The following is a 23,767-nucleotide window of genomic DNA, read 5'->3' as shown; positions in this document are numbered from 1 at the left end:
TGTAGAGTATATCACATGAGTCTCCATTCTTGCATAAGTCTACTTTCTTATTATGTTCTTCCACACTTCTTTTTTGGTGATTTTCTCAAAAACAGATTTGGTTCTTGTTTTCTATTCAGTGTTTTTTCTTGGGTTAGATATGTCATAGTCAGTTTTTAAAGATTTGTATTTATTGCTCTTTATCCCCTGAGCAAAATTTTTATACTGTGTGCACAGGAAATATTTTGTCTTATTTCTGATGACTATCAGTATTTCAATTTATCCTCCTAATTCTGATGGTTACTTGATTTCCTTCTGAGAAAACACTTTATTTCACTATGAATTCTGAAGGCATTCAAGTTTATCTTTCCCTTTTCCATATGTAACTTAATTATTATACATAGAAGAGTATATAGTTCAGGATTCCAAATATATAAATGTTTCTCCTTGAACATAAATGAAACATTCTGTTTTTCTCCAGACACATGTAACACCAGCTCTATCATCAATTAATGTTCTGTATACATGTGAACCCATTGAAGACTATTTTCCTTTTCTGAGATGCATTTGTCATTTGTTCTAATAGTACAGCCTCATGAAAGCAGGAATTTGAATCTTTCATATATATTATGTAAGGTATCAACTTGCTTAGAAGGGATTGACTGTTGTTAAAATTATACTTTCCAGCTATATTTTTTTTAGTGAGTCAAAGATGTCATTTGTAAATGACACAATGTTTTTGAAGTTTTCCTTTTTTGGGCGGAGTTTGAGGCAGGGTCTCACTTTGCATTTCAGACTGGCCCTAACTTACTATGTAGTCCAAGGTATCCTTGAACTCATGGCAATCCTCCTGCACCAGCCTCTCCTGTGTTGGGATTACAGGCATGTACCACCACACCTGGCTGAAGTTTCCTTTTGTACCTGATTGTTTTGTGATATATTGATTTTCAATGTTTACCAAGCACATTTTCTTTTTTTTTTTGATACCAGGGATCGAACTCAGGTCCTTCCACTTGCAAGGCAGGCGGCGTAACCACTGAGCTAAATCCCCGCTGCCCGCCCCCCCAGATTTTCAATGTTTAAAATACATTTTATTCATCTTCTTCCCCTCATTACTCTCCTGTACTCTTCTGGAATGTCTTATGCAAGTGCAAGGCGACCATCTGGTGACACCGACCTATAAGATAATATGGCACTTTCCCCCTATTTTTATTGCTTATAGACTTGTTCCAGTAAAACTGTTTTCCATTAACATTTTAATTATTCATAAACCTTATTTGATGTTCAATTATACTTTTTTCTATGAAACAAAATTCAAGTTTCAAAATGGTACCTGAGTATAAAGAAAGAAGGACTCCATGTCATAAATAAGATTTGACAAGAGACATTACCTGTGGTCTATCAAAACCATTCATTAGATATTCATCTGTCCCAATGTTTTGTGGATGGTGATCTTGTAGGTGCTCTCTATGAGCTCTGCTTTAGAGACAATGGACAGATACCCTTGCAGTGACCCAGGAGAAGAACCAGTGCTCCTATTCTGCTGTTGCTTTAGGAGTGACTAGCAATTTAGCATCAGAATTGCTATCTAAAAATGTGCCTGCGCATGGACTTGATGACCAAGACATAGAGTTAGTTGTTGAAGGATTCAGGATTCAGCCTCCATTCAACTTTTTGGGGGGTGGGGGGGTGGGACAGGATCTCACTATGTAGTGCAGGCTGGCCTTGAGCTCACTATGTAACCCAGGCTGGCTTCCAATTTATGGCAGTCCTCCTGCCTAAGCCTCTTGAGTGCTATAATTACAGACATGCACCACCACAGTTGGCTCTCAGTTCAGTTTTTTGTAAGAGGATGTGAGATATCCCAGGCTGTCAGTCTCAGACTTCCTTCAAATTTTATATGTGTATGATCATTTAGGAGGCTGAGTTTTGAAGATGTGGCTGTGAACTTCACCACGGAAGAGTGGACTTTGCTGAGTTCACCCCAAAAGAAGCTCTACAGAGATGTGATGGGGGGAGCATTTATGAACATGGCTGCTATAGGTAAGATAACATCATCTTCTCATTTATACGTTTGGAGAACATTGTTTCTTGCTCTTTGGTGCAAAGAGTGTGAAAACATTTTGAAGAATATTGCAGGTCTGGTTCCACTACAAAATGCATCTAACTGGAGTCTACTAATGTTTATGTAATAAAATAATGATTGCTTATATTTTTATGTCTACAATTCAGGAAGAACCTGGAATAACCAGGAAACAGTGTGGGAAAGCTTTCAGCAGGCAGAGTCAATGTAAAATACATGAAAGAAGAGTTCACAATGGGGAAGAACCCTATGTATATAAGCAATGTGGGAAAGCTTTCAGCACAAGTAGTAATTGTCATGAACATGAAAGAACTCACTAGGGAGAAACCCTGTGCATGTAAGTAGTGTAGAAAAGGATTTGCTGCTAAGTCCTCATTGCACAGAGAGAAATCACATTGCGGAGAAACTCTGAGTATGGAAACAACGCGAGAAAGCTTTCCGTATATACACGTATTATCACATGCATGAAAGAAATTGCATTGGGGAGAAACTTTATATAGGGAAACATGTTTTGAAAATCCTGAGGCCGCCGCCCTGTCCCGTCCCAGTGGCGCGGCTGCCGCGTCAGTGATGTGAAGTGGTCCTCCGGCTGGCCCGGCCCCGGCCCGCAGCCCACGACACCATCGGCCGCGGCAGCCGCTGCACCCAGCTGACCGGGAGGGCGGGAGGCCGCTCGGCGCGGCGGGGCGGGGCGGGGCGGGGCGGGGCGGGGGAGAGGGCGGCTTCCATCTCAGCGGGCGGCCTGGCCGAGCGGCCCGCGGCGGAGGGGAGCACCGGCCCGGGCAGTTTGGCACTCTGGTTGTCAGAAGTTGGAAGGCAACAGGAAAAAACATAGCCCTGTGGTTTTACGTCCATTCTGGGGTTCAGTGACTTGCCTGCGTCGATAGAGTTAAGCTGGAGCTTTGCTTTGAAGGATAAATAAGGCACAGCCTCTCTACTGGACATAAATGGATCTAAAGACAGCAGTGTTTAACGCGGCGCGGGATGGCAAACTCCGGCTTCTTACCAAGTTGTGGCAAGCAAATCCAAAGAGGAAGTTTCCCCCTTGAGCTCTGAAAAAACAAACGGGGCCACGCCGCTCTCGATGGCTGCCAGGTATGGGCACCTCGACGTGGTGGAATTCCTCCTGGAGCAGTGCAGTGCCTCCATAGAAGTTGGGGGCTCAGCCAATTTTGATGGCGAAACCATTGAGGGGGCTCCCCCTTTATGGGCTGCTTCTGCAGCGGGACATCTGAATGTGGTCCAGTCTTTGTTAAATCATGGAGCATCTGTCAACACCACTTTGACCAATTCGACTCCTCTTCGAGCAGCATGTTTCGATGGCCATTTGGAAATCGTGAAGTACCTTGTAGAACACAAAGCTGATTTGGAAGTGTCAAACCGGCACGGACATACGTGCTTGATGATTTCGTATTACAAAGGACGTAAAGAGATTGCTCAGTATTTACTTGAAAAGGGGGCAGATGTTAACAGAAAAAGTGTTAAAGGTAATACAGCATTGCATGATTGTGCAGAATCTGGCAGTTTGGACATCATGAAGATGCTTCTTATGTATTGTGCCAAAATGGAAAAGGACGGTCATGGCATGACTGCCCTTCTCTCAGCAAGCGTGACTGGTCACACAAACATTGTGGATTTTTTGGCACACCGTGCACAGACCAGCAAGACAGAACGTATCAATGCTCTGGAGCTTCTAGGGGCCACATTTGTAGACAAAAAGAGAGATCTGCTTGGGGCCTTGAAATACTGGAAAAAGGCAATGAACATGAGGTCTACGGATAGGACCAATATAATTAGTAAGCCAGTACCACAGACACTAATAATGGTGTATGATTATGCCAAGGAAGTAAATAGTGCGGAAGAGCTGGAAGGTCTTATTGCTGATCCACATGAAATGAGAATGCAGGCACTATTAATTAGAGAACGTATTCTTGGTCCTTCTCATCCTGATACCTCTTACTATATTAGATATCGTGGAGCTGTCTATGCAGACTCTGGAAATTTCAAACGATGCATCAACCTATGGAAGTACGCTTTGGATATGCAGCAGAATAATTTGGACCCTTTAAGCCCAATGACTGCCAGCAGCTTATTATCTTTTGCAGAACTGTTTTCCTTTATGCTACAGGATAGGGCCAAAGGCCTGTTGGGTACTACTGTTACATTTGATGATCTTACGGACATACTGTGCAAAAGCGTGCTTGAAATTGAGCGAGCTATCAAACAGACTCGGTGTCCACTGACCCATTACAGTTAAATAAGGCTCTTCCTATCATTTTGCATTTAATCTGCTTGTTAGAAAAAGTTCCTTGTACTCTAGAACAGGACCATTTCAAAAAGCAGACTATCTACAGGCTTCTTAAGTTGCATCCAAGAGGAAAGAATAACTTCAGCCCTCTTCATCTTGCTGTGGACAAGAATACTACATGTGTAGGGCGGTACGCAGTTTGCAAAGTTCCGTCTCTGCAAGTTACTGCGATATTGGTAGAATGTGGTGCTGATGTGAACGTCAGAGACTCCGAAGACAACAGTCCCCTACATATCGCTGCTCTGAACAACCGTCCAGACATCACGAATCTCCTTAATAAATCAGGTGCACATTTTGATCCCACAAACTTGCACAAACTGCTAGTGACTTGCTGGACGAGAAGGAAATAGCTAAAAATTTGATCCAGCCCATAAATCATACCACATTGCAGTGTCTTGCTGCTCGTGTCATCATGAATCATAGAATATATTATAAAGGGCATATCCCAGAAGAGCTGGAGACCTTTGTTTCACTTCATAGATGATAATGTGACTATGTTCTAACACTGTCAAAGCACGAATTGTTAACAGTTGTTTCATAAACAAGCACTGTTGTGACAACACCAGCATTCATTTCGCTTGATATCATTGTGCTCTCATGGGCTAACACATTACATCCATCAAACGTACAGGATTGGTTTCCCAGTATTTAATACAAAGATAGCATATAATATATTGTTTGTGAATTACTAAGAACTGTAATATCATAGCCAAATTTCTAAAATTGTCTGCCAAAGGCTTAATGATTCTGGTTTTGTTTGCTGTGGGGTGTTTGGGACAGAGTTAACTGTTTTTCAGTGGTATCTTTATACTTTACTGGCTTGTGAATTTTATACAATTGAAGATTTCTTTTTTCTTGCTTCTGCCTTCTCTTCTTCAAGCTTTTCTCATTTCCCTTTTCCCCCTCTAACCATTTCTACTACAGTTTTCCCCGCTTACCAACCCATGCTAGGTCTTATAAAGCTTATGGACTTGTTACTACCATTTGCAGTTACCATAAGTGCTTTGTCTTCTCTGTGCACCGGCTTAAACTTGACTGTTGTATGTTAGCATATTTTCTATGCAGCAGTTGGTTAACTTCAATTTAAAACACCGCTTTCTTAAGTTTGTTATAGAGTTCATTTTATGCAAATGCTCTTGTAGCATGACAACTTTTAGAGCTGCAGGTTAGCTGTCTGAGTTCAAGCTTTTTATTTCTTATTGTTTATTTTTCTTTCACATCTGAAGTTTCTTTCTTGAATCCACAGAAACTTTTGTGTGTTAAATTTGGGAAACAAATCTATTCTAACTCGTTAACCCAGTTGAAATTCAGGCCTGTCATCTTAATATATCACAGCGTAAAAGGGAGACGTTACAGTGGCCCGCCCTTCACGCTGCTCCAGCATTGTCCTGCTTGTGCTGATAGTGTGACTAGGAGTAGAGAATTTGCTTACATTGGACCTCAGAGTTTGTCACACACACAGCTTAACAGATCACACTGAAATACTCGTCACTGAACTGCAAATCACTTTTAGTTACAGAAAGAGCTAAAGCATGTCAGTGGCATGTTGCTTGCCAAGCCAGATCTGGGCATCTAGGAAAATGAAGGTATTTCAGTACACAGTTTGCTGCCATAGTATCAAAGGTCAGTAACAGTGCTCTTTCTTTCTTCAAACTTACGTATACCTTAAAGATAACTTGCATGAATTACTTTGGTTTCAATTATTTGTCACCCTAGTTAAACACAAAAAGTTACAGTACTTCCTGTTCCCGCCCTGAAAGTTAGCTTTGATTTCCTTTTTCTTTCTTTCTCTCTTTCTTCCTTCCTTTCTTTCTTTTTTCTTTCTCAGATTTGCTATGCAACAGAAAGGGCTCTTTTAACTTAAGTGAAAAGTACTAAAGAGATTCAGATAATTATCATTCAGCACTTTATTGTTATTCAGAATAAAATTTATGATGGCCTATTTGCCCTGCAAATGTCTTACTAAAATTGTTCTGAATAAAAAGTTCCTTATTGATTTCAGAAAAATTCAGTTTACCTGTGAATTTAATGAGCTAGATCACCTACTTGGATTTTGGGGGTGACATTTTATTCTGAGGGTCGATGTGATGTTATTTAAAGAGTCATAGTAGGTTTATCTTCATCTTTATTCAGTAAAAACTTGTAATGAAGAGTAGTAAATAATAAAGAACTTAGACTTTTTGGTTAAATAATTGAGGTTTAATTTTTTAAAAACATACCCTTATTTTACTAGTTTGTAAATTAATTTCACCATTTAAGGGAATGGATTAATAGGTGCACACCAACTTTTTGATGAAGAGATTTTACTATCCCTTATTTACTATGGGCAAATTTGATGAAATATTTGAGCTGCTACATATAAAAATAATTATGATTTAATCATATTCTAGAAATATCAAACATTGAGTTCATTTGCCTCTAACCCTGTGCTATAAGAATTATATATGCATAAGCTACTTTTAAAAGAAAGAATAAGTTTGCCAGTGTAGTATATATACATTAATTGAACTCAGTTTTGGGGTGAAAAATGACAATTATAATTTTAAGTGATGTACTGTTTTCTCCTTTTCGTGGGTAAGGTGGGACTTACATGTTCTTAGAGGAAGGCACACCTGACACTGTTTACAGGGGTACTGGAATCTTGCGACTTTAGTGCAAAATAGGGATTTCTTTAGTGTTTTTCCACCACTAAAAATAGATACCTTAGAACTAGTCCTCAGTCTTGATAACTGCAATGCTTTATATCAGTTCAGATACAATTCTTCTCTGCAAAGGTCTGTAGGAGCCCTTGAAAAATCAGTCAATAGCTCAAAATTCTATTTTAGAATTGGTTAGTAAATGTGGCCCCAAATACTCTTTAAGACCTTCATCAGAAATTAATCTCAAAATCTTGAGCCATTTAGGCTCTTTAAATTTGTGTTTTTAAAACCATAGATGAACAAATTAAATACTTAATGAACTAATTGTATTTATGTAAGTCAAGCTTTAAACTATAGAATGGTGATGTTGGCTGGAGTTAAAGTATAAATTTTGATGACATTTCTATAAAAATGCTGTTAAAGGCCTTTTGAATTGTAGGCGTTCTGTACAGAAATGGTCATTTTACTCAGAGAATCAGTCTACTTTCTCAAGACAAATATAGATTTAAAAATAGTCATTTTCTTATCCTTAACTCAGATGGGCATAAATCTAAATCAGCAGAGGTAATTTGGAGTCCTTTATGATTTTGAAGTTAAATGATTGCTTACTTTTAAAGTTACTACCTTACTTTCTTATATTTTAAAGACCCCGTTTACTGTGAGTTGGGAAAACTGTTTAGGTTATATTTGGAAAAGTAGCTCTTTAATATTACTCAGCAAAAACCCTAGACTAAATTTACAAGTATAATCTTGGAATTATTTTTCTGGGAATTGTAGAGGCTGAATGAGATAACACATTCTTTTTTTTTTTTTTTTTTTTTTTTTACAACTTAACCCTACTTTATTTGACTGCAACTTAGACAGCTTGCACATTTCAAACCCACTAAACCTCTCTCTCCGAAGGGTACGAGGCACGAGGAGAAAACTATGCAGTAATATCCAGTCATCAAACAGCAGTCCAGTATTTTGAAATACACATGCTATTTTATATATTCAACTCATATCTGACGTCAGTATAATTTATGTTTTTACAAACCTGAAAGCCCTGTTAACATTATAGCACTCATTTTGGAGATGTCATGGTGCACTGAAAACTCACTCTGATACACTACCAATTTGATGTTATCTATGCTCCTGGAAAATGATTAATTTCATGATTTTTAGGCACCGTAATAAATATACACATCTAGTCTTACACATGTCAGCTGATACTGTAACACAGGGCAAGGTAAAATTAAAACATGACAAACTCCTTTAAAATAGATTTGTCAAGCAAATGGGGAAAATAATTTGGAGAACAGAGGCAGAAAACATTAAAACCAATTTTTTAATAGTAATTTTTTTCTTTTTATTTTGCTGGCTTCAACTTCAAAAACTAATGTCTGGTTTGATCTGTGAACTTCTCTAAAGTAGTTTCATCCCAATATAGGGAAAAATTATAGTCAGCTCACACATGAAAATGGTAGTATACCCATTAGCTTCTTCGATACTAACATATATGGCTTCATGATAGCACGTGTGGAAAGGTTCAGCAATAGCACCTGCCAAACCAGTGTCGCTGAACAGCACAGTCACTCGTGGAGAGGCAGCGCCCTGTTAAAAGGAAGCCGCACCAGCTTCACTCAGTTTCAGCCAAGTGAACTCACTCTATCAATTATACATGAAATTGTTTTAAGCTGATAATAGGAAAAACTAAAGCCTAAATCAAAGTATATTAATGTGTGATGCATTGTGACTTGAATGGATACTTTCAATTTTGGTGCTGGATTATCATTGGTAGAGGTTAAACTTTTAGGTAAACGTATTTTTGCACATCCAATCAAGGGCGTAAGGTGTACACTGATCCTCAACATACACCAATAGAACAACATGGCAGTCACTGAGCTTCTAGTCATACAGTAAAGGTCATGTTTACAAATGCTCAGGTTAACAGTTGATCCAGCAATTCTGGGTTAAGGATCAGTGGTGCTAGTTTGACAACCAGACAAAAACTAAGATGGGTGAACTGACGATCTAGCAGGTATCTGTAACTGTCCCCGTTACTGAGTCAAGCAAATGTGTATTCACGATCATTACCTATTAACCAACAAGTCAAATAAAGGTGTGAAATAAAGGTGATGACATAAATAACAATGTTTTAGCTAGTTTCCTTCATATTAAAAATAACAGAAGTATTATGACTGGTACCCTTCTAAATGGTAGAGCCCAGTGAAGTCCGATTAAAAACAGACACAAAACAGTCAGCTGAAAAGCTGAGTACTGTGCGGTCATCATATTTTTAATAACCAGTATTCTGCCCGTTAAATTTTAAAGAGCAATATAAAATGGAAAGAAAAGGTTTTCTTTAAAATAAGGAATTATAAATGATCCCACCACAGCAGGAAGGTTTAATTTTCATCAAATATAAATTGTGTATCTTTATTTTAAAAGTGATGACCATGTTCACTTCCAAAACACTTTACTGAGCAAAGAGCAGCTTTCCTAAAAAAAACAAAAGCAACAAACTTTCCTGAAAAGGGGCCTTTACCAACTGTTAATGGAGGTAGGGTTTTTTAAAAATACAGTAATTATAGCCACACAAAGTTCAAACCAAATCCTACAGAAGATGTAAAGCATATTCAAATGCAAACAGCAACAGCAACACATTCCTACAAAACTCTTTTCACAGAGAACAGATCTTTTCTTATGGGTACCTAGGTTTTCCAGTTATCCACCATAGGTTTGCTGACTCAAATTTGTTACACTACATCGATTAACCAAAATACAATGTAATTATTAAACATGGTGGCTGAAAACCCAAAGAACTCATTAAAAAGATTTTCCTTTATCCCTTGTTTTTCTAGAGGAACAAGGCAAAGCTCTCCCCAAGAATCTGTTCAGACAAGTGAAAAGAAAATAAAAGCAGCTTAAAAGGATACAATGCACCTTGAAATTTATTTTGAAGACCATGAACTTTTTAGTGAAGCATTTCAAGAAATGGAAGCAATGTGAATCCAAATCAAGTGGGGAAAATACTTCTAGCTACTTTATAAAAGCTGTTGCAATAATTTTGATTAAATAAAATCATCCCAATTTACCTTAGTTTTCTATTCTTTTTCGAAAGTTTCCTCGCTCTCAAAAAAAAGAAAGTGCATCCAAAACCCAGCAATTCCCAGCTCCACCAACCTTTCCCATCCCTCTTGAGCCATTCCTCAAAGATTCTCCACACAGATTCAACTGCCTACTGTAAGGAAAAAAGGGGCTTCTAAGGTGAATCACTGTCACCTGGAAATAGTATCCAAATTATAAAAATCTGAAATAGTTTATTATGAAATTTAGAATTTAAATAAAAACAAAATTTGCTCGCAAAGGCAATAAAGAAAAGAAAAAGACAGCATGCATTCAAAACCTAGAGATGAAGACAAATATACTTATCTACACAGGCACTGGCAGACGCAGTTTAATTATCTTTACTCACTGTAAGACATACCCCACCCTACATTTTTTTCATTCCCTAATCACTGAGGTACCAAAATGTAAGAATGGAAAATTTAATATTGAAAAAATAAAAGCTATAATTGAAACTTTTCCCTCAACACTTTCAGAAAACTATGGCAGGTTTTGTGTGAAATGTTAGTATACTCAGAGACTTTTACAATCTACATTGGCTTTTTTAAGGAACAATTATGTTCCACTTACTGGTTCTGTGGTAAATGGTCACTACGTAAGTAACATCGTCAGCAGACTGCAAATGAACAATTCTTGGCTATCTACTGGCACATCCTGTTGGTACCAGAAGAACTCCTGAAGTTTAAAACAATCTTTTTAAATTCAGAACAAATGCGCCATGCCAAAGTGCAACAAATATTGTGCGACACTCAATGAGCCACTGACAGGTAAGAGCTGCATGGGAATTACTAAATCCACCTGCAAAGCAATTCTGTGCAAATTGCATTGCATGCAAAGGTCGACTCGGTGTGGTTGAAGTTGTTCCTCAACGTCCGTTTCTCAACGCAGCCACAGTTTGAGTCGCAGTGCATCAACTCCATTTAAATAGTATCTGAACAGCCTCTTGTCTCGAACAAGACCAAGATGTTCATAAAGGTTCAAAGCAGACTTATTTGTTATTTCGGTTTCCAAAACAACCTCATCCCAGCCTCCTTCAACCATAGCACACACAGCTTTCTTAACCAAGTTAGCACCCAAGCCATTTCTCCTGTATCTGGAAGCCACGGCTAACTCGGCTGCATAACCTCGGCCGAACATCTTTCGGTGCAGGTCCAACTTGCAAACGGTGGCGCCTACCCATTCCTCCCCTACCGTGGCCTGCTCGTCCTCGTCCTCCTGCTCCGTGCCCTCGGCCAGTCCGTTGCGGGCCGCCGCGGGGTCGCCCGCACGCGCCCCGGGCCCAGTCGAGGCGGCCTCGGCTGCGGCCAGCACCTGGCTGTGGCGGGAGGCGGCCGCCCGGAGCAGTCGCGGGTCCGGGCCGAGCCATCCGTTGAGCGGCGGCGGGTCCTGCGGCGGCGGCGGCGGCGGGCAGAGGGGCCCGGGCCGCCTTCGCGCTCCTCGTCGTCGTCCTCGTCCTCGCCACAGCAGGCGGGGGCGGCCCCCGCCGGGAACGGGCAGCGGGGCTCGGCCGCCGCCGGGGCCGGAGGTGCGGGTGGAGGGAGGAGGCTGCTAGGCCCGGGCGGTGCCCCCGCCGCCCCATCCCCGCGCCGGTCCCGCCGCCGCCGCCGCCGCCCGGTAACACATTCTTGTGCACCGGAACCGCAGCGCTATTGTTTGGAGCTTTAATCATTTTAAAATTAGATACTAAGGAAACTAAAATTAACTGGTCGTCTTTCCTTTTATGCCCTTGTGTACCACTAAACAGTTTCTCTTCCCTTTGTCAGTTCCCACTGTGTATTTTTCAAAAGAAGGACCGTCTTCAGATGCCAGCCTATAAATGGTCACCCAATGGAAAATCGTATGCCACCACCTTCATTGTAAGGTTTAATAAGAGTAAATTTGCACCAAAAAAAAAAAAGAAAAAAAGAAAAGAAAATCCTGTGAAAATTTCTCATGTATTGGAGATTAGTAGAAGTAATAAATACAAAAACTTTTTGTCAAAATTAAATTTTCCTGAAAATACAGTCCCAGATGGAGATCCTGAAGTACAAACATTGTGTTTTCCAGTGAATTACTTAGAAATACTTGTCCCGGCCCGCGGGTAAGTCAACGGAGACCCTAGAGGGGGAGCGAGGATGAGAGGGGACAGGGGACACGAGAGATGGAGACAAGACAGGTTTCTGATCAAGTCTCGTTTATTGCAGAAGCTGTTACAACATATATACCGTAGGGCTAGAGGGGAGGAGCAAGAGGAGGGTACTGGGGCTACTTCCTTGTTGCCGGGTAGATTTGTAGCAGGCCCGGATATGTCCGTAAAAGGCACTCAAGATTTCCAGCGGGGGGGGGGGGCAGGGCCCCCTACAGGTCCTCCCTTTTAAAATTATTTTTTAGAAAAGCGTCAGGAGAATCAAGCCTGCGGGGGCTGAGCCTGTCTTGGGTCAGAGCAACATACGTGTCTGCACCGTGCACCTTACCCGTCATCGGTTAACCAGAGAATCAAGGCTCTGGCACCTGTCTTAGGCGGCACACGAGGGCTCTCTCATTGCATGGCACGCTTGCTCAGTTGCCCGTCATTGGCTTGCCAGCCCGCTCACCAGGTGGGGCGAGAATTTTACGCCGTGGCAGAGATGGAATCGGCCCATGTAGCGTATGTCCAGCCAACATCCTGACAGTAATTTACCGCTGATTTTGACGTACATCTTTGTCTCCACTATAGCTCCAGGGGAAATCACAACCTTACAAAATCAGAACTATCCGAGGACATTTTAGTTACTAAGATTAACATAGGTTAAAATACAAAGGGGAATACAAGGCTTTTAAATCATATCAGCCTGAACCTTTTATCTAAAAATCAAAGCGATTTCTACGTATAAGCATTGGTATCCATTGTATGCAGCAGCATGACAATAACAGACAAACACATACAATTGCAATGGTAAGAAACAATTGTTTTACCCATTGTAGGTTGGGTAGCCATGAGGTCAACCATTTAAATAGGTCTCCGCCATCCTCATTGTGCACTTTATTAGCCAGGTCTTTCAATTGTTTTATTGTATCATCGATTTTTTCTCCATTGTCAGTCAAATTAAAACAACACATATTTTTTATTTTTTCACAGCCCTGGTGATGAAAAAGCAACAAATAATCTATTGCTGCTCGATTATCCAAAATAGCTTGTCTTTGTTCCTGTAATTCTTGATTAATCAACGCCAGGGCGGTGGAGGTGGCATTCAATCCTTTTACCACTTTACAGGCTAATCTTCGTACTGCCGCTTCCGCGTGCACCCCGATGGACGGCAGAGCAACAAAAGACCCTATCATGACTAACACTTCTGCATCAGTCAATAGACCCACATCATCATTACATCCCGGGGCGGTATACGGCGACCACCGTCTAATTCGATTAGGTACAATCAAATCAGTTCTGTCTGGTAATATCACAGCCAACCGACTCAAGCAACAACGAGTGTCACTCAAGTTGGCCGGAATGTAATTAAAAGTTTCCCTTTCACAAGTGTAAAACCAACCCATTGGCAAAGAGACATGGCAATTACTATACATAATTTCTTGTTCAACACGGCAGGACATGTTTTCCAAACGTTTAACTTGCAGACATTTAGTTGTACAATTTCTGTATACAGCACATTCGGTCTTATTAGACATAATTACCTTAGGTGAATATAATTTGACAGCATTCTTGGGCCTGTGACAAGTAGCAGATCCCCAATTGTAACTATCTGCATATGTGAGATTTTTTCCTGGGATATCTTTAAACAGAGTATAAGGCCGCAATGATTCCAATGGGGTACATACAGGAACGAGGCAACTTCCCAACATATAATGAAAGTTTACATCAGCACTTAGACAAAACTCAGACAAGTTGAGCGAGCCTGCCAACTGAATCCATATATTTTTCATGTGGTCTAACCCTTCTGAAGGCGACACCACCCATACCCTGGTCAGCAACATCAGGGGAACTAGGTATTTCCAGCTCATCCTATTCTTGTTTTCGGATCGTTCATTCAGCCAGATGTCCTTCATGAGTTCCCTCTTCATTGTGCGCCGGAGGTCCAAACTTTAAGTGATGACGATGTTCCCTAAGATCACATGATATAAATTTCACTAAGGAGTCCCTTTGAGGAATTAAGACCAGAACAATATTTTCTGGGTGGCCACTTCTATATTCATCAAAGGGAGTTCCCATCTAAAAATCACTTTAATCTAATAAATTCCAGTGATACCTTGATCCAAGAGAAAAGCATATCTTTAACAAAATAACATCATCAATGTAACAATGGGTGAATATCCCTTAAAGAGAAAAGAACATTTTGAGCTCAATTACATGACCACGAACAACAAACACTAGACAAACATGTAAGACGGTGTAGAACATCAGGGTGCACCCAAACATTACTAGATAAGCTGAATTATATCCTTGCTCATTTTAAATTGAAATTGTGGGCGCCATTGTTAACTGATCAGAATTGGACAACGTCAGGTCATCGGCATCATCAGCACGCCCATCAACTTGTTTTACTAGGCGTTCTGGGAGCCATCTGGCTGACTTCATTTCCTTGGAGTAAATACACACCGATCCTCGGCCCCAGATAAGTACAGGATCGGGCCCGTGCCATGAGTGGTCCAGGGGGTCTTTCCACATCACCGAGGCAAATTGTCGTTGCGTCTCTGGTTGCCAGAAACGATTGGCTGCAGATGAACCTTTGGCATCCAAATTTAAGAAGTTAAGAATAAATAGTGCATGTGATATCAGGTTTCTAGGAGACCCCTTGGTAGGGTACCATTCCCCCTTTTTTATTTTGTCTAAAGTAATTTTGAGTGTGAGATTAGCCCTTTCTATAATGCCTTGTCCTTGAGGATTATATGGGATTCCCGTTATATGTGTTATTTCTAATTGTTTGCAAAAGTTGGAGAAGCCAGAGCTGGTATAGCCGGGACCATTGTCTGTTTTAATTTGTTGTGGACATCCAAGTACTGAGAAGGCAATGAGGAGATGAGCGATGACATGTTTAGTAGCTTCCCCGGACTGCAGGGTGGCAAATATGAATCCACTATAGGTATCAATGTTGACATGTATATATTTAAGATTTCCAAATTCAGGGTAATGCGTGATGTCCATTTGCCAGAGGGCATTTGGAATCAAGCCACGAGGATTAACTCCCAGATGAGGTGTAGGAAGGTGTAGAGTGCACGTAGGGCAGGCCTTAACAATTTGTCTAGCTTGTTCTCTAGTAAGCTTATACATAAGGCGAAGCGTGTGAGCATTAAGATGATGCAGTTGGTGTGCCTTTTGTGCCTGGTCAATTGGAATGGGGGCATCAGTATTACTTAGAAATATCTTATTATGTATCTGCAGTGTTTAGTATAAAAATATTGAGTGATATAATTATGTGGTTTTGTGTCTCTGAGCTTACTATAGTGTGTTAATTAAACATCATGAATTGAAATGTATTTTTTACTCTCAAATAGGATTAATATGTAGTTCTTGTTTTGCATACAATAGGGAGGCATAGGCCACTAAAATACTTAATGTTGTTACATGTTTTTTGTGATTGTTGGGATTTTGCCCCTACTTCTGTTTTAAATTTTTGGTCTATATACTCCATATTCTGTTTAACAAGAGATATTTTTGAATTTTATGCTGTATTTTATATTAATAAACATATTTTCAGAGAATTGTGAATGTGGTATTTTTCAATTTTTATTTGCACATGTTTGCAATTTACGCAGCTCGGAATCATCTTGGGAGTGGTTACATGTTCCTATTACAGCTCATTTCTTTTTTAAATTCCCCTCCCTTTCCCACTTCCCCCAACGATTCCCCTCTCCCCTTTTTCATGCTTGTTGATATGATTTGTCTTAGCTCATGGGATGCCATACAGTGTTTACATTAATTCAGGTTATTAGGTGCACGTACATGGCATGTCTTTCTTATTTCCCTTTCCCGTCCTCCCCACCCCTCATCCTAGTTCCCTTGGACCACTTTCCTCTGCCCCTTGTCCCTTTCTATCCATCCCATGTCATTTTCTTTGTACAATGTCTCACCTGAGAGATAATATATGGCATTTAAACTTATGTGTCTGGTTTATTTCGCTCAACATCATAGTCCAGGTGCAGCCATTTTCCTACAAATATCTCAAATTTGGTATTGATTGCTGAGTACTATTACATTATATGTAGGTACCACATTTTCTTTAGACAATCGTCTGTTGGTGAGTATGTAGGCTGCCTCCAGGATTTAGCTATTAGGAATTGTGCTGCTATAAAAATTGGTATGCGTGTATCACCGTAGTATGATGACTTAACCTCTTTAGGAAAGATACCCAGTTTTTAAAGGGAAAAACCAGAAAACGGAATGTCATGATCTCATCTTTGAGCAAGCACAGGGAGGGAGGGGTACAGAAACAGACTGCAGGTTAGACTAAAATCCAGTTTTTGGGATCTGGCAGGAAATTCCTATCTTTATGGTTAGGGCTGCAGTATAACATGTCCTGTCCTTCGTTCTTGACCACAAGACAAGTCCTATCTTTTGCTCTTAACCAAAGGCTAGCTGTGTGCTGGTTAATTTATCACTTTGAACAAGCAATCCAGGGAGGAAAAAGGATAAAGTCCAGGTGCAGGCTACTGGGGGGTTTCTGGTTAACTCACTTACTTCAGTGAGTCCTCAGAGGGACACTACTGAGACCTCTAACTCAGAGGCTTCGTCCTGTGCTTGGCACAGGTGGGAAGGGGTGGAAACTTTAAGGGAGATTTCTAGTAGGATGTTTTCTGGGGACTGAAGTTGTGCCTGTGCAGGGGATCATAGGACTGCCCTCTCTTCCTGTGTTCCACACCCTGCCATGGGATGAGCAGCCTCCCTCCGCCACACTCCAGCCATGACGTGCTGCACTGACATGGACCCTGCACCCACAGGCCATCAAATCCACAGGCCTGCAGCCTCCAAACTGCGAGACTAAACTCTTTCTTCCTTTTGAGTGATCGTCTTAGGTGTTTGTTAAAGGAGTGGAAAGTGACCAATTCCTAGGAGAGGGAAGAAGGAAGAAAATGCAGGAGAGTGTGCCAGGGAACATAGAAGATTTATCAGGCCTCCCGAGGCTTGGATTTGGAGCTGGCAGATTCATTGGCTAAGCAGATCACCAAGGTTGATGACATAGACCCAGTATCTTGCTGGGGCAAATTGCAAAGTGATTTTTCCATCCCTCCATCCTTCCCATTTTAGTTTTATGAATGTTGAATAATAATTGATTTTAAATGACTAAATAAGACTATCTGATGTGACTAGAGGCTGAGTGAAACAGAAATATTTACCATTCAACATTCACAAAACCACATAAGTATAAAAAAACTTCAAATTTTATATCTGAGTTAGTGTGAGGTAAAAGCATTCTAAGATAAGACGGATTTGAGGACCTCTGTCCAGGTACAGGCAGAAGTCCCAGGCAGGGTGTCAGACTTTCAAGGCAGCAGAATTAGTGAGGTCCGTGTCAATGGACATAATGGGAAAGGGGGACTCAGGTAAAGCCAGAGCCAAAGATGGAACAAACACAGCAGCTCCCTGAGATAAACACAGGACAGGAGGAAAGAGTGGAGCTGGGAATGAACAGAGGGCCCTGCTGTGCTGTGCGCAAGGGAGGGGGCAGGGAGCAGCCCTCCTGGGTGGCCCCTCCCCTCTCAGGACTCCTTTGTGACTCTCTCAGGCTCTGTGATGCAGGGAGGGGTATATAGTTACACTGCCGCACCCTAAGGACTCAGTTGCCTCAGGCAGCCTTGCCATTCAGATTATGGAGAATGTTTTCTCTTTTCTGAATAGCCACACTGAGCCACAGCTGAGCTTTGGCTCCACTTTCTTGGATACAGACCCCGACTACACTTTTCTAACTGCAGTGGGGTGGCTCTCTCTTCTGGTCCTGTGCTACTTGTTCCTGAAATCACATTTACCAGCCCTCTGGAAAGACAAAGACATCCAAAAGGTATGGAAATGTGGGTGAATCCCCAAGACAGAGTCTTTGTTCTTGTTTCCATTTTCAATTCTCAAATTATTAAATGCATTTAGTTAGCTGAGGCAACTCCTCCAATGGCAAGTCTGAGAGGAGGATCAGCCATCTCTCTTTAGGGCAAGAGGCTAGGCAAAAGGAAGGGATTGGGAAGCTTCCCATTTCCTTTCTGTCTATCCAACCCACACACTGCTCCTCTGTGATACAGCCTCAAACAGTGCCACGCTGGTCCCAACTGGCTCAGTTACAGACTGTGTTCTCTAAGGAGAAGTCGCTCCTGACCCTCCATGGCGAGCCCCATTTTCAGGTCAGGCGTACTTCCCCAAGCCTTCCTGCCTGTTGGGAGGACCAGGAGAGCAATGCCGACCTCCAAGAGCATCTGAGCAGAGCAGAGCCTGAGCTCTGCCCCAGGATCAAGGTCCTCTGAGGGGGCCTCTGGCATCCTCCAGCAGAGGACCTCTGACTAGGAAGGTGTGGGTCTCATGGCAAAGCCCTCCTTTGATTTTCTCAAGTGGATAAAATTGCAACTACCTGGTCATCTTTCAACATGAGTAAAAGGAACAGATTTTCATTAATTAAAAGGGACATCACGTGATTCTTGGGGAATGAATGTCTGAGCTTATAGGAAGAAGCGAAAGGTGAGTTCCAGACCCTCAATTTATTTTTTATTTATTTTTCAGGGACAGGTCAGAGCCAAAAGGAGAACAAGAAGTAGAACAGTGAGAAGTATGTTTCTTCCTTTCTTACCCAATCTTTCTAAGAATGACACCACTAATCTTTCCATGAGGTTCCCTATTGGTGACCAGTGCAAATGGCAGTTGTTAGACACAGTCTCTGACAGAGCATAGAGCCCCAGAGATGTCCAGAGGGAGGCAGTAGAGCCTCGCTCTGCCTGCCATGGGTCTGAAGCAGCGATGGAGCAGAGCTGCGTGTGTTGTCCACCTGGTGGTCCTGTGAGACGTCCTGAGATGTCCAGGAAGGACTCTTGGTCAGATCTGTCTGCTGACATTGTGTAAAGTACTTTATTTCTGGGTGCCTGGCTTCACCAGTGAGGTAACCTCTCACTTCTGTGCTCCACTTGTTAGTTTTGAGCATCACATGAGATGATGTATGTGCAGGTACTAACTTTATAAATGAAGCCACACACTTATGGGATGTTCTTAACATCATCCTCCACCATTTCATCTTGTCTACTGATTCTTAAGGCTTTGATAATTTAAAACCCTAAATGTTTTCCACAAACTGCCTCAGAACTTTGTGTTTCTACCTTCACTACATAAATCCCATTGTGCTGTTTTTCCAGGTTGGAGGACAAGCCAAAGAGAAGCAGAAGAGGAGAGGAAGCTGCTTTCTATTCTGACAAGGTGACTCTTCACGTCCCTTCTTTCCTGATCCCTTTTCCTAGGTGTCTTATGCATCCCAGAGAAACAGAGTAGCCTGTGGTGGTCATGGGCAGGGCAGCCCCAGCAACAGGTATGGGAATGCAGCCCTGGGGAGGAGCTACGGAGGGCTTTGTAAAGTCCTGGCTGTGGGGCAGTGGGAAGGGGTAGGAGGTGTCAGGTGGCCGCACCCCAACCAGAACAGCAGGCCTTCCCTTCCACGCACTGGTTCTGGCTACAACCTTGTACTTTCTGTCTCCTGAAGCTTCCCGGGCCAGCACCATGACATCACACACTTCAGACAACTGCTGTGTCCAGACCCCCTCTGTGAAGTGTGTAATACAACAACAGCTGCGGTCAGTCGTCTGCTCTCTCGGGCATCCCTGGAAGAGGCTGCTGACTTTGTATCTCACTCGTCACCCATTGCTTCTGTGACAAAGTCATCATTTACTCCGACCTCTGCCAACCCAGCAGTTTCTCCAGGGCGCCCAGCTCCAGCCCCTCTGACTGAGCCTTCTCTGCTTCCGCCCTCCATTCTCCCTCCTAACCAGGTCGCCTCTTTAGCAGATCCACTTTCACCCTCAGCGCAAGGTGCCTCTGTGGCTCCAGAGCCCAGTTCTCCCTCAGAGTCCAGATTCCCAGTGGACCAAACCCCGGCAGAGACGCCTGCCACCCCCCTATCCCCGCCACATCGCAGCCAAGGAAAGGAAACTGTTTTCCAGCCAGAAGCCACTCTGTCCCTTGATGACAGCTCTGATGACTTGTCCACTGATGACCTCCGTTCTGCGGAAGCCTCCTTTGGGGGACACAGCACAGCCCAGCAGATAAAACCTGGATCCCCGAGGTTTCTCAGATCTGATAACCCTCCTCTCCTTGAGAGAGATACCAAAAAGACAGATGATTTCCTGTTGTGCAGTGAACAAGAAAAAGGAACAAAATCTTTTGCAAAACAACATGAGGCAGACTACCCACTGACCACTTCAGGGAAAAGGCCAGAATCAGCTGCAGATCAGCAGCACTCTGCACCCACCTCCCCTCTTTGGATCAGCGAAGGCAAACCAGAAGAGCTGCGCATCAATCAGAAGCTTGCAGGTCCTAAGAACTTGGAGGATCATTTAGAGCAAAACTATAGCCAGTTCTGCCATCTTCTGGGTCTGCTCCATCAGTCACTGAATCCTCTTATCCCTACCTCAGGTGACTCCTTCAGTGAAGTCTCCTACATCTCCAAAGCCCAGGAGTCCCCAGTCCTTCCACACACACCTCCTCTCTCCTTGCCTGAGGACCAACCTCAGTCCTTGTCCCATACTCTGCCCCAGCCTCAAGCCCAACATCTCAGTCTTGTGCAGGCACAGGGCCAGCTTCAGTCCCCAACTCCAATCCTGCTAGATTCTCCTCTAGGCAAGAGTAGACCCCATGAAGTGTGTTTTCATAGCACACAGAGTGAGGTGCAGTCTCTCACAGTATCTGAAATACACAACCTAGAATGTAATGCTCTACTGGGAGGACAGGAAAGTGTACGGGACTTGCCTTCTGTGGTCCCAAACTCTCAGGAAGATGTTTGTCATTCAGCTCTCAAGCTTTCGTCGGTCACCCAGTCCTCCAAAGCTCATATGCCAGGCCCCACCCTTCCAAAAGATTCCACTTTCAGCACTGAGCTGAGGAAGAAACCAGAGTACCACCTTCAAACAAAACTCAGTCCACACCAGTGGGGCTTGGCCCACAGAGCTCCTAAGTCTCCATCAGCAGTGTGTGCTCAGGAACAGGGTCCTGTAACCTCTGAGTCAAAGGGTAGTCATGGGCTCTCCTGCCTTTCTTTGCTTAAGGGTCAGAGCAGCAAAAATCTTGATAATTTTGACTTGAGCAAACCCAGCATTCATGAGAGGAACCAAGAAAAGCTTCTTCTGGACAAGGGAATGGGGAAGAAACAAGAACATAGTCCAGAGATTGGCTCCAAAGATAATCTGTTGAGTGACCTAGGTGAGAATTCAGAAAGTGTTCTGGGCTGTGGCTCAGAGACAAACCTGGAAAGTCACCTGGAGAGGCTGACAGGGAAAACCTCACAGGTATCATGGGTGAGTTTAAGACAGAAACATCTTACAAAAGGCTTAGAAGTACATTTGGGCAAGAAATTTGAGGAAATGTGTAAGGGTCACATCCCTGACACCGTGCAGAGATCATGGTATTCTACCAATCTGACACCTTCTTTACCTGAAAAATCCCCCAGACAAGTAAAAGACAGACATCTGGCACCATTGGTGGGTAAGGGTAGATACCTGAATACCTCTCAGAATATTTCCTCCCTCAGCAACAGCAAACCAAAGATGTTGGAAGAGCTCAGTGAGACTTTTCATACCGGAATGGTGTGTGACCTTCCACACAAGATCCAGAAATCCACAGAAATCTTCAGCACAAAAAAGGACCCATCTCTGGCCCTTTCTGATTCCCACTTTCCCACATCAGACAATAGTGTATCTGGGGTGCATCCTAAAATAGGGGTCTACAAGTCCCCTAGAGGAGGTGCCAATGCTTTCCAAGCACAAAATGTGATAACAACTAAATCAGTTTTGAATGGTCCTTGCCCTGTCTCCTCACCTGTGAGCAGGGAAGGACAGGGCCGCCTGAGACGGTCACATTCTTCTACCAAACATGAGCTTACTTCGAACATCTGGGCAGCGAAGGATGGCACACAGACCTTTTTGCCCCCTGGACACAACAACGTAGACAAATCAAGTCAGAAGCAGATTTTACAAGCCAAGAGAAGAAGCCCAAGGCCTCCCACAAGGCTGGCTGGAGCTAGACCTGAGATAAGGGATAAGGGAATGAGTTCTAGGCGTGACACAGAAATGCTCCAGAAAAAAACGACAGTGAAGTTAGAACATTTCTCTGTATGTGACCAGTCCAAGGAGACTTTCAAAGCACAAGAGCTGTGTGTTCCTCAATCACAGCCTAGTAACATCTTGATGACCAGTAAATCAGGAGGCATACTAGGGAGGGATGTGAGAACAAGTAAACCAGAAACTCCCCCGACCACTGAAAGACCTCTAAGAAGAACAGCAGCTTCCCAAGACCTCAAGTCATCAAGCTGTAAAAACAAGCCATTTAAAGAGTTGAAGTTTGAAATGGGGAGCAGGAAGCAGAGCCAGGTTCGGGGCCTACGCACTGATGTGTCCCTTGCCTCCAGTAACTTGAATATCAAGACCTTATGCCATCGTGACCAGGGTGCTTCCTGTGAGGACATAGCAGCTTCCCAGGCCAACATAAAAACCCACATGCGCCGAGGGCAAAAGCCCCAGGACCCTCAAGATGTCTTATCCAAGTACCAGGACAAGAAGTTCCCTCTAGCAGAAAAGAGGATGTGTCCTCTGACACTCAAAACAGGAGATCCTGGTGGGGTGAGTGCAGGGTTGGATGCATACCAGTGCAGGAGGAGGAACCGCCTTCACAAAGATAGGACACTAGAAAAGACTCATGGGAGCAAGTCCTCCCCAACTCTGTCACTGAAGGGGCCGTGTCCTCTTGAAAATCTTTTCAAAACTAAGATGAAACACTTTTTCCAATGGCTTTGCCCTACTATGAAACACAGAGCACAAGAAAGCTCCAAGGGGAAGACCAGGGCCCTGTCGTCCTGTGTGCAGAGCAGGGGCCTGGGTAGAGGAAGAGCTGGCTTTATGGGGAACACCAAAGATTAGAAAGTCAGCAGAGGCTTTGCAAAGTTCCTTCACCAGACTTTGCAGGAAGATCACTTTCTTCTCCCAAAATAATTTCTTCCTTGTTGAAAATAGTGTTCCCAATAAATGTCCTAATAAAGTGATGTCTTTATGTGTACTGTGTTGAGGGCACGGGTTTGGGGTAACTCAGGCTGTGCTTATGTAAAGTGCTAAGTACAGCTCTCAGTGATCGACTCTTTGGCTTCTAAAAGTGACCAGTCCTCTGGAGCTCTTGTTGAACAGATATCACATGTCCCCAAAAGCACCTTCCCTCCTTGAAGTGTGAAGAAGTGGCTGCCCTTCCTACCACTTAGTTTAGCCTCCAGGATATTGTGTGGCTGCCCAGGCCTCCCTCTTCCTTCCCTGATTCTATGGTCTTCCAAATCTAAAGAGGTGGCCACAGACAGGTGAGGTTTAGGAACAGAATGGACGAAGTATCTGCAGAGGTGGAGGGTGATCTTGCTTAGTGTTTGGGGGATACTGCCCCAGTGGATCCTGGGGAGTTGGGTAGGATCTAGCAGCAGTGCAGATGCTCTGTAGACGCTCTTGTGTTAATATGTTTCAGAAAGACAC

The 23,767-nt window shown here is 42.9% G+C and overlaps 1 protein-coding gene and 2 pseudogenes across 1 annotated transcript; 2 read left to right on the top strand and 1 right to left on the bottom strand.

Annotated features, from left to right (window-relative positions):
* Positions 1 to 2,779: 2,779 nt before the first annotated feature.
* On the top strand, positions 2,780 to 5,650 carry LOC101706096 (protein fem-1 homolog C pseudogene; annotated as a pseudogene).
* A 4,274-nt stretch (positions 5,651 to 9,924) lies between these two features.
* LOC147829695 (N-alpha-acetyltransferase 30 pseudogene) lies at positions 9,925 to 14,507 on the bottom strand (annotated as a pseudogene).
* A 1,929-nt stretch (positions 14,508 to 16,436) lies between these two features.
* LOC106010895 (spermatogenesis-associated protein 31D1-like) lies at positions 16,437 to 23,299 on the top strand. The gene is made up of 4 exons (XM_021242888.2): positions 16,437 to 18,084; positions 18,789 to 18,834; positions 19,412 to 19,472; positions 19,753 to 23,299. The coding sequence occupies exons 1-4, from the start codon at positions 17,896 to 17,898 to the stop codon at positions 23,174 to 23,176; spliced, it is 3,720 nt and encodes a 1,239-aa protein (XP_021098547.2). The 5' UTR covers positions 16,437 to 17,895; the 3' UTR covers positions 23,177 to 23,299.
* Positions 23,300 to 23,767: the final 468 nt, after the last annotated feature.

The sequence above is a fragment of the Heterocephalus glaber genome, unplaced genomic scaffold (genome assembly GCF_053883595.1).
Source record: "Heterocephalus glaber isolate CG9 unplaced genomic scaffold, H.glaber_assembly_v1.0 deba00000546, whole genome shotgun sequence".
Classification (NCBI taxonomy): Eukaryota; Metazoa; Chordata; class Mammalia; order Rodentia; family Bathyergidae; genus Heterocephalus; species Heterocephalus glaber.
Note: the sequence above shows the minus strand (reverse complement) of the source record. Positions and strands in the feature narration are given on the sequence as shown.

Excerpts from the sequence above, each read along its gene's own strand:
- LOC106010895 (XM_021242888.2), top strand. The coding sequence starts at position 17,896 with ATGGAGAATGTTTTCTCTTTTCTGAATAGCCACACTGAGCCACAGCTG. Across the intron at positions 18,085-18,788 it reads AAGACAAAGACATCCAAAAG|GGACAGGTCAGAGCCAAAAG; the intron begins GTATGGAAATGT and ends TTTATTTTTCAG. Across the intron at positions 18,835-19,411 it reads AAGAAGTAGAACAGTGAGAA|GTTGGAGGACAAGCCAAAGA; the intron begins GTATGTTTCTTC and ends CTGTTTTTCCAG.